The 11,341-nt window shown below is 42.0% G+C and overlaps 1 protein-coding gene across 1 annotated transcript; it reads left to right on the top strand.

The window, feature by feature from the left end:
* On the top strand, window positions 1-10,494 carry lpar3 (lysophosphatidic acid receptor 3). Its single transcript, XM_085247405.1, has 3 exons — window positions 1-151; window positions 1,108-1,860; window positions 6,666-10,494. The coding sequence occupies exons 2-3, from the start codon at window positions 1,122-1,124 to the stop codon at window positions 6,989-6,991; spliced, it is 1,065 nt and encodes a 354-aa protein (XP_085103531.1). The 5' UTR covers window positions 1-151; window positions 1,108-1,121; the 3' UTR covers window positions 6,992-10,494.
* Window positions 10,495-11,341: the final 847 nt, after the last annotated feature.

The following is an 11,341-nucleotide window of genomic DNA, read 5'->3' as shown; positions in this document are numbered from 1 at the left end:
ACTCTGTCCTGGCAGCGGCGCAGTGAAGTCACCTCCCTCCGTCCTCAGCCGAGGACGCACAGCGCTACAGGAGAAACATGTTCATTAAGTCCAACTGAGGATTTCGCAACTTTAAGTCTGCTGACGCTCAAAGGACAAACATTTCCCACAGGTAAACCCACCTGGCTCTTTTTCCCTTCTGCTCGATCTCCTGTAATTGCCTTTTTTGTTAACTTCTTATTAGTTTTGACTAGTTTTTCTGTGGTTTCTCCAAGTGCTTATCATTTGTCTGTCCCGCTGTTAGAATCTCCTCCCCTGGCTTTGCTGCCCACTGGTTTCCAAGTCGGACCGGTTGTAGTAAAGTTTGAGTGAACAAAGGAGTCATGAAGAAAAGTGTACCTTGCACCGTGTTACAGTCAACTCTGGTTTATTACCATGTATGCAGCGTTTACCCTAAGAAATGTTTGCATACATGGAACTTTCAGATGGGGTCCATATGATTTTCACTCTGATTTTTTAATATATGGCCATGCCCTTCAGCTTTAGTAATGAGGCTTTACTGTGAGTTTAGTTTTGTACAATCAGAGCGGCTCCGGTAAACAGGCTGTGCTGTGTGCGTTTTGGAGTCAAATGAATGAATCTCTTCCTTGGCTTAGGGCAGGGGTGTCAAACTCAAATACACAGTGGGCCAAAATTCAAAACTGGAACAAAGTCGCGGGCTAACGTTAATATTTATTGAAATATATTTATTCCTCCAGATTTAAGAATGAATCTTTTCTTATGGACTCAAACACGTTTTGCTGAAAAACTGAATATGGATCAAGCAAAGCTTAATACTAAACAATATATATATTAGCTGTATAATACCAGTAGGCCAGCTCTGATAGTAATTTGGTGTGGCTTCACGGGCCATATGTAATTGTTTGACACCTATGGCTCAGGGGGAGAGAAAAAACTCAGTCAGTCTAGAGATTTCATCACAACAAATTTGTAGAAGATGATATTAATGAGTTGTGCTTTTTTATAGCTGGTGACTAAGACTGCATAGATGCAACATGAGACAAAAGGTTTATTGACATGGATAATGAAAAGTTCTGCTTTTAACGTCTTGGTTTTCTCATTTCACAGACCTGCCTTTTAAAATGGCCGAACAGAACACCTGTCATTACAATGAGACGATGAAGTTCTTTTACAACCAGAGCGGAGGTGATGACAAATGGGACACCACTCAGCTCATCCTGGTCCAGGTTGTGGGCTCCATCTTCTGCTGTTTCATCCTGGTCTCCAATGTCATGGTCATAGCTGCTGTCATTACCAATAAAAGGTTTCATTATCCTTTCTACTATCTCCTTTCCAACCTGGCTGCCTCGGACTTCCTCGCAGGGATAGCGTACGTGTACCTCATGTTCAACACGGGCGAGGTGTCACGGCAACTTACTGTCACTGGTTACTTCATCCGCCAAGGTCTTCTAGACATCAGTCTCTCAGCTTCACTGGCAAACCTGCTAGTCATAGCTCTGGAGCGCTACATATCTGTTATGAGCTGGAAAGTTCATAGCAACCTGACGAAGAGGAGGGTGACGCTGCTTATTGTGCTGGTGTGGGCCATTTCCATCTTCATGGGGGCTGTGCCCAGTCTGGGCTGGAACTGTATCTGCAACCTGAACACGTGCTCCAAGCTCGCTCCCATCTTCAGCAGGAGCTACTTGATCTTCTGGTCTGTCTCCAACCTGGTGGTGTTCCTTATCATGGTGTCCATCTACCTGAGAATCTACGCCTACGTTAAAAAGAAGACGGCGATGCTCATGCCACACACCTCCGGCTCCATCAACCGCAAGAGGACACCCATGAAGCTCATGAAGACGGTCTTGGTTGTGCTTGGTAGGTGCTACTCATAAAGTAGTTCCCTGAGGAGTATCGCTGATCAGCGGATCATAAAAACACTATTGTGCTTTTTAAAGTTGTCACAAACTTTAGAAACAATTTGGAGTCTCTGCTGAAGATACTTGATTATAATCTAGATGTTCCTGACAAGATGGAAAAGCAAGTTATAAAAGGGGCAAAAAAAATATTAGCTGCGTTCGCCCAAACAGCAGCCATTCAGTGCCCTCACGTCTGAGAAGCTGTAGCCTCAGAGTAATAAGAAATACCTCTTGTTTTTTAACCGCTGGCACATAAACTCATGATTTAGTGGTACAACGCTTGTCATAATACCTTCTCCCCTTCTCAGTTGACTCATCTTAGACGAGGGCCTCGGATATCATTACTTGGCTCCCTTTGTTGGCGTTTTGCAAGAGGATACCTTTCAATAGAGGCTCAGTAATAAAATCAGACCAGTGCTTTCTATTGTAAACGGTACAATAGGAGTGTACAAGGATATTCTACTGCAGTGCAACTACAGACCATTGGAAGTTACACTGTTTTAAGTACAGTGCTGTGAAAAAGTCTTGAGCCACCCCCCACGTCTGTACATTTGGCTTAGAAAAGGGGCGGCAATTCATTGAAACGTGTGCAAACGTGCACAGAGATTTAGAATACGAGTCAAAAACAGTTAATTATTTGGTATGACCACCTTTATTCTTCAGCACAGCCTGAACTCTCTTAGACAAGCTCTCTTGTCATTCCTTTAAATGGTCTTCAGGAATAGTTCACCAGACTTTGAAGGTCATTTGAAGCTATTTTGTTTGAGGCTCTGGGGCGGCCATTGTGTGCTGTTCTATGCTTGTATGCTTTTACTGCATTGGCAGCATGTTTTAGATAACAAGTACGTCACTGCCAATTTGATATTTGCCAGATGGTTGAATGGTTGATCAAAATCTGAAAGTGTTTTGACATCTTGACAAGATTCCCAACACCATTGACTGACAGGCAGCCTTAAACCATGGCAGAGCCTCCACCGTGTTTTACAGATGGCTGTAGACACTCGCTGCTGCACCTCTCTCCCGACCTCCTCCTCCACACCACATCCTTTCCCCCCAGCTAACAGCTCTTAGTAAATCACCTTTGTGGTCCAAACATACCATTTTATGTCCGTCAAACTGCGTTATCATTGTTATTTTACACAGATTCAGTTCAGGAATAAACTGTTTTTGTGACAGGCTGTTGGCAACAAAGTGCCTAAAGATACAATTTAAAATAGCTTCTTTATGCATAGCAGAAAACTTAGCAGACACAACAATCGTTTATCCCTTGAGTTAGCTGCCTCAGTGTTAGTTGGCTTAATAAACAAAACATTCCTTTGAAAATGGTCAGGTACGAGGACTGGAATGAACTGATTGAAAAAGCAGCCAATGTCCAAAGACAAACTAAAAGAGAACTCGAAGCATTTGCACAGAACTGTATAACACAGTCTGTGTATAGTAAGTCACCAAAGCTAGGAATGCAGGCCGGACTGATGCATCTCTGATAGCGCTGCAGGTCAGACGAGTTCCTCAGCGTTCAGTGTGATTGCTTTTTGTTTTGTGTGCTCTTCAGATAAAAGAGAAGGTTGAAGCGTCACACCACAGAGAAATGGTCCGGCGTTTATCTTTCTCAGCTCACACGGGCAGATATCTCAGTGCTGAATGTAGTGTAGAAGATGTTTGTCTGTTTAGACACTTTATTGCAGACGGCTGTGTAATTATCTCTTCCTGCAAGGACACTGCTTCACAGCCTGTGTGGCGTACCATCCACCACACTGCACTGGTTTTCAGTGAACGTCCCCTCCTCCCTACCCAAAAAAGGGAAAAAAGAAAAAGAACCTATACTCGGGGACTTCGGCGATTGCTTTCAGATGCACTTCTCCATGGCTTGAAGTGTAATCACACAAGTGTAGGTTCGTCCCTTCAGTATGTTAATTTATCTGTTGATTTCCTTCTTCCTCTTAACCTATCTCAGCTTTCATAGGGCGAGATATGGTATAAATCTCCTGTCTATCACAGGGCTAAAGCCCTCCACCGCTGCTCACAGTAGCAATAAGCTTCAACAGTTAACACAGAAACTTACTTACTTAAAACTGTAGCTGGAGAGTATGTAACACAATTATTTTAATGATTATGCTTTATGGGAAAAAGTCAATGAAGCTCTTATGGAAGAAACAATTGGACTATCAAAACCTGTAGGGCATGGAGTCAGGTCCAAGGTAAAGGGAAAACTGCTTGTGCAGATAAAAACGGCAGCAGGGCAAACCAGTTCAGAAATGCATACGAAGCACACATGCTTTGTTAAAAGCAGTAAAATAACTGATTGCAGAAAGACTGGAAATGCTATGGCCTTTGTCACACCAAAGAATGAATATGCTAATGCATAAACTGTCCTTTAGAAGTAAAAGGAAACAACAGCTGTCCCTGTTTTCTCTCAGTGTTCGGCCTGTAACAGCTTCGAAGATTGTTTTTAGGGTGTTTTGTTTTTTTGCTCATAATCTTTCCGACTTCATACAATAAATTCACTCAAATTTAAAACAAGTAAGCGTCAGGAATCACTCTTCTTCTTTTTTCATAATTGCGCTTCATGGCACTAGTTTGTCAGCATGCAGTTGTTGTAGTTTAAGCATCCATCTGTTTAAATGTAGCACATCCCAGTGTGTTGGGGCCTGCTTTTGAAGTGAAGCATCGTAATACTCCCGGCAGATTTGTTTTCATTCTTTAAGCGTAACCACAAATCGACAAATGAATAGCAAAAGGAGCAGATGTTCAAAACATGGGCTTCTAAAGCCTTTTTATTTGTAAGAGATTTAAGAGGAAAAAAGTTTGAGCTTGTAGAATACCTCAAAATCTGCACGGTGATGGAATCTCAGTTACAGTTTGGTTCACGTTACTTTGGACATCAAAGATGATGAAAACAAATTCAGGCGGAAGAAGGCTGCATATAAATAACTCGTTTTTGAGTTTTAGAATAAAAGCTGAGCTCAACCCTTCTCCCACACCCCTCTGTCTGACAAAAGAAATGGTGAGCTGTAAAAAAACCCAAACAAAAAACATGTTTTTCTCCTGCTGTTGACATAAAGCTCAGAGATGCTCTAGTAGAGCAGACAGGTTGATGCTTGTTGGTTCGTTTTATTTCCAGAAAAGCTTTAGTTGCTTTGCTTTGTGCCCAAACATGTTTGAAGTAGATGGCTGCTTCAGTGCCTCCATGACCCACCTCATTATCTGCTACACACAGTTAAGTACTGAGCACAATAATGGCATTGTGTTTCCAACCTGCATCTACTTGTTTCTCGACTAGAATAGGTTGAATTTAAGCAACGTGGTTCTTTTACATTCTGTGCTTTAACTTCAGGAGTGAAGTTTGTTAACACATAATTCCATTTGTGTAAAATATAACTTCTGCACAATTCCTGATCTCCACATGTGCACAGCAATCGGACACCGGGTGGAAGTTTGAATGTTTATACAGAGCATCCAAAAATCTACAGGCTGTGGTTATGTTTACCGTCTGCTGAAAACCTCTGGTTAATGTAGGTCCGATCGTGACGTAAGGTCGGGCAGAAGCAAATAAATAAATGAAATATGTACAAGTGGCCCCCTCAGCCCAGCAGCATTTATTATGCCAAGAAGATGCTAATGGAAAAATGCAGACTGGCTTCATTTTGGAGTAATAAACCGTAACTATCACCCGACCCCTGCATCATCTCTGGCCACACAACCTCAGCAACCATCTTTTTTCATTTTCCTGCTTCCTCTGCTCACCTCAGTCTGTTTGCTAAGCCTTTACATTGATTGTCACGAACTGGCCCAAGTGAAATGCAGCATCCTGCAAACAAAACAAAAAAAACACGAGAGGAATTAATAAGAGTAACCAAACTAAAAGTTTAACATAGTGTGAAAAGAAGATGGAGCACACCGGTGACCTCAGTAACATAAAAATGCCTGCAAGTCTGCAGAAGAGAGAAGTGAATGTTCGCAGCATGTATTGTAAAGAAAAACCACCAGAAAGGAAAGATTAGAGATGACCAAAAACAAACACAGCTCTAAAGAGGCGTGTGGACAGATGAATCGGAGCTCGGCTGTACCGGTTCCTCTGAAAGAAGTGAACTGTTGAGGTCTTGTTCTGAGTCGAAGCATCGGAAAAGGTGTGTCAAACATGGCGGAGGCAGTGAGATGACGTAAGCATGCACACCCTCCAGAGGCAGTGAGTTCATTGATGATGTGCCAGAAGACAGAAGCAGCCAGATAAACTCTGAAGTGTGCAAAGCTACACTTTCTGCTCTTTCAGCTGAATACACCAAAGCAGTGAAAATGACCCTTTTTTAAAAAGATAACGAAATGAAACGATCTGCAGTGGGAGAGTCAGTCACACCAGGTTAACCTGATTTATCACTTGCTGATGATAAAGTAGTATGATAAGGCAAAACAAAGAAGACTGTTTGCTGTTTGTTTTTGCCTTTTCAAACTGTTCATGACGAAGGTTTTAAAATATGGAAACAAAAGGACGTAATTCCTCAATCTTTAATGCAGTTTTTGTTGTTCGTTTGCTAGGATCAAAGCTGAAAGTCGCCTCTTTAGAACAATTTTCATCAATATTTTAGTTCATACAATAAATGTCCAAAATGTCTTGTCATAACTGTATAATAAGACATTTATTATTTAAGTTTCATCTGCAAAATGTTGAAGATGCGACTTTTCAGACTGCCTTTGTGCAAAAATTATACACATTTTTGAAAGGAAACGTACAGTAGATGATGACGCAGTTTGCTTCTTTCTCTTCAGGGGCCTTTGTGATCTGCTGGACTCCTGGCTTGGTGGTTCTGCTGATGGATGGCCTTAACTGTGAGAATTGTCACGTCATGAAGTTAAAGCGCTGGCTCCTGCTCCTGGCTGTACTCAACTCTGTCATGAATCCCTGCATCTACTCTTACAAGGATGAGGAAATGTGGGCAACTTTTAAGAACCTCATGCGCTGCATTGGCAACGGCACTCGTCGGCAGAGGTCAACAAATGCCAACTCCAAGCCACTGAGCTCTGGGCACGACACGGGCAACAGCCAGCCTCCCTCAGAAGAGATGAAGAATGATGAGGGTTTACTCAAGAACTGAAAACTTTTTCTTTTTTTTCTTTTTTTTTTGAGAACATCTGTCCAGATCTGAACGATCTTTATGAAAAGAGACTGGAGCCGACTTGAAAGAGAAGCTGCACATGTCTCCAGTTGGTCTCAGTGGGTTGTGTTTGTCCTCAGATTAAAAGCAGTCTCCTGAAGAGACATTTCACCCCAACTCCTCCACTGCTGGAGTTGGTTCGATGGAGATAGGGATCTTCATGCACTGCTGTTTCCCCTAATGAATGCAAACGAGCTGTTCTGTCAGGGTTTGATCATGTTTGGACACATACCTCCCATTCTTCCATAATGGGAATCATCCTGTGTTTTTTTTATCATATCCTCTGGGTTGCGTAAGCACGGGTGACACTGCACTCGAATGGCTGATTAAAACAAGTCGGCGCGGCGTGCACGGCTGTTCATTTCTCCTTTAAGCCTGCGAGGGAGTAAACCATATGAAGTGTGACATCAATATGATTTTCTGTATATCTGCTTGATTCTTCCACTAAGTTCACTTCCTGGTTAGCTTTTAAGGAATGCTGTAGTGGAAGAACTAGTCAAGAAGAGTGACATTTCGTTCCAAGTCGGGCACTGTAAAGCTGCGGCTTCGCTTGGGCAGGACGCGGTTTTATGTTTATTTTATGCTTTCAATAGATCTAGCAAAGCATTCTTGAAACTATACTGTGCAGAAAATATGTACTTGGTGTGAGAATTTCAGTCACTTCTTGTTGAGTAGTTTGGCCTCTGGTGGACAGTCTGTCTCCTTTTTTCAGTTCACCTGTGCAAAACTATGACCTGCAGCAAATCACGCAGACAGACTTGTTGTGTAACTTTTCTTTATTCAAACATCCGCTTCAGCTTGCTGAGTGGCTGATGCTGCTCTGATGAAACAGCTGGTCACCAGTAAAAGAGCTGTAAAATGATGTTGCAACACACTGGATTCCAGCTGGAGGTTTGGCATACAGTAGGCCCTCAGGACCTGAAGACGATACGACTGAATAGACTGTACCTCCCTTTGCGAACACAAGCGCTGCAGGCTGATTAGGAAAACTTCCTGGTCAAATCTAAACCACTGACTGGGCTCAAATGACTTTTCTTTGGTTGTAAAGTATTTATGCCATGTATGTTGTAAAGGACGTCATTAAAATTGTAAATTGAGAGACAAGTTAGTGGAGCCGTTTACACCTTCTGTGGTTTGTTTGTTAGGCTGAGATGACCTGTGTTCCTGTGTAGTTTTGGACTTTTAAAGCCATAAAACTTTAATGTCTTTTTAAATATCTAAGGACATTCTTTTTTTTAAATAAGCAAATATAAGAATGTGTACAATATTTCTTTTATGACATGATATAGAAACCTTAAGTTAATTCCAGAAGAATATGTAAAATATATACATTTTTATATCCTTCAGTATTTCCTGTATTTTCAGCCATAACAGCAGACTCGTGGAAATATTAGTTGATTGGTTGGTCAGTTTTTTGTTGTTTTTTTGCTTTATCTTCATCTCCAGAGGACTAATGGTGGAAAATAGCCCCCACCACCACCCCCACCCCACCCCCACCCCGCCGCATTGTCATCATTACACTGACTTTGGTGGTTTTAAGTCTCTTAACAACCATCAGTTTGTCATAAAGTTTTGCTGCAGACTTTTCAGCTTGACTCTGGACTGTAGTCTTGTTAAATGTTGCACACACCACCCATTTGGCACCCACACCAGTCAAAACAAGCCATGCAATGCCTGAAAATCCAGTTCGACTGAAGCTAAGTGTCTATAGATTTTAACTCTGATGATCAATGCTAAGTGATGACTGATTATAATACTATAAACCTTTGCAGAATTGATTGCACCAAGAAGAAGCACTAAAAGGACCGTCTGTAATGAAGTACTGCAGCTTGAGAGCACTTTGGGATGATTTAGGCTATTTAATGGGCCTCAAGCACTAAACGCTTCCAGTCAATTATATTATTGGGCAACGAGTCTGATAAAAATAAGTAAACCCTGTGTGGATCGCACTGTAAAACTTGGACAATATGCGTCACTGCAACCCCCCCTGGCTTCTGCTCCGCGGCTGCTGAGTGAGCCCTCATCTGGGACTCTCCTCAGCTCTTTCTGGGACAGTGGCGCAGCTGCCCCTCTGTTGGTCTTCCTTGGTCTCTTGTGTTCTGGGGGCCTCTGGATGTCTGGAGTCTTGATCTCCTCCATACCTGCTTCATGCCCTGGAGGACGGGGCTGTGGCCCCCCCACACCCTCTAGCAGATTATTACATGAAGGAACCTTTTAAAAAACAAAAAACAAGCGCGTCCATGCTCACAGGTGTACACACGGGTGATCACACCCACAAACTACACCCTTTTTGGCTCCTACCTCAAAGCACACTGTGTTCTGTTGATCTTATGTGCTGCACAATAATGTTTAATATTTAGTATTTACTGTCATATTCCCATATATCATTGTGATGTTGTTTATTCTATTACTCTTGTTCTCTTCTGCTTGCTTTCTTTTTTCTTTCTCAGCAGGTGATCCAGGTGATTGATATATGCATTTTTTTTTCTCTGCCCATTCTGTTGGTTTTTGTCTTTTGCCCTTCTCCCCCGTCCCTCTTCTCAGCTGTTTCTCTTTCCCTCTTTCTTTCTCCCCTTCTTTCCCCCAGTCAAGTCTGTCCCGTATTCAGTAAGTGAAAATAAAATAAACAATAAAAGGTGAATCAAATGGACCATTACGGCAAGGCTGGGATGGTCAGTTTGGTAAAGTAAATCCGTTGGGAATCTTTCTTTGCCTTTAGACAACAATTCTGATGCAAAAGAGCCAAACGGGACAGGCAAAAAAAAAAAAAAAATTGGACAATATGAATTAAGTATAGATTTAGGCAGTTAATAATAATCATTAAATGCAGGTATAAGAGCGAACTATTCAAACCCACTCTCTAGATTTCGGTCCATATAGATGTAAATTCCTTTCTTTCCAAAGTAAACACTCGATACTGCGTATCATAGACGTAGTTCTTGTTCTCCCCAAAAGCCCTGTTTATGTGTCAGGTCTCCCTCTAATTTACAACAATCAACATGCTTGAAACGAAAGCCTATTGTTTACTCTTAGCAACCACAAACCCACAGCCATTTTTATTTTTCCACAAGCCGGATGTACTGTTTTACTGCATTAACATCCTTTCAAGCTTTAAAACCTCACACGGCGGTCTGAATGTATTGCCCTGTGCAGAAGCAGAACAGGTACATGTATAGCCTGGTTGTAAATGACATCCAGTTTCGTTTCAGGTGTTGAGATATGGGTTGACTCGAGTCATGTGGTTTGCATGTACATGATGCTGCATGGCAGCGCACATTGTATGACCAAAGCAGAGGCCTCTGCAGATCTGTAATTCCTGCTGATTAGCACGCTGGTTCAACCTTCTGAAAAACCTGAACTGTTAACTGCGTTGTGTGGCCGTCTTTTTCTACAGCTGTGCTGTAATTATGCCTTCTTGAAAAGCCAATTAAATTTCACATATGTTCAGAAATGCCGTCTTTTGGTTTATTCTAAATGTTAGGGCAAACAGATGTAGGCACAGATGGGAAATGTTGCGTAAATCATCCCTTTTGCTCTAAAAATAAGGACTCATATCGCATATGAAGGCCAGCTTCAAAATTAAATCAGATTACAGACTTATTCAGCATAAATCAGCAAAAGATAAAAATAAAAAGTTTGTCATGTATTCACTTTATATGGTTCTCACATCCAGAGAACCTCAACATACTTTATTAAATACATCTGTCTGACTGCAAGTAAGTGCAAATTACATCGTATGGCAGCAACTCAGTGCATCTACACTTGTAGGAAGAAAGGTGACTTTGGAAGTGGCCGAGTTGTTGGTGCCAAACATCTGATATTTTAGAAACTGTTGATCTTCTGGGATTCTCCCGACACAACCATCTTTGAAACTGGCCCGTTACCTGAGAGAAAATCCCTCGTTGATGCCAGCGGTCACAGGAGCATAGCCAGGCTGCTTTAGCTGATAGGAACGCAACAGTAACTCAAATAACCACAAAGGTATGCAGAAGAGTGAAGTCTGAATGCGCAGCATGTTGAACTTTGAAGCAGATGAGCTGCAGCAGCAAAAGACAATGCCCGTGTCACTTTTGTCATCTACGAACAGGAAACTGAGGCTATGGTTCAGAAAACTGGAAAAATGCTCCCACGAGGCTCAATTTCTGCTGCAACATTTGGTTGATGAATGAAACAAAACAAAACATGAAAGCATGGATCCATCTCGCCTTGTATCAACGGTTCAGGCTACTGCTGGTGATGTAATGATTTTTTTTAGCACACTTGGTCCCTTTGGTACCAACTGAGCATCAT

Source organism: Mchenga conophoros, linkage group LG15, assembly GCF_057382185.1.
Source record: "Mchenga conophoros isolate Kocher_MC1m ecotype Shallow Benthic linkage group LG15, M_conophoros_male_GT1.1, whole genome shotgun sequence".
NCBI classification, from domain to species: domain Eukaryota; kingdom Metazoa; phylum Chordata; class Actinopteri; order Cichliformes; family Cichlidae; genus Mchenga; species Mchenga conophoros.
This window is presented reverse-complemented; position numbering and strand designations above follow the sequence as displayed.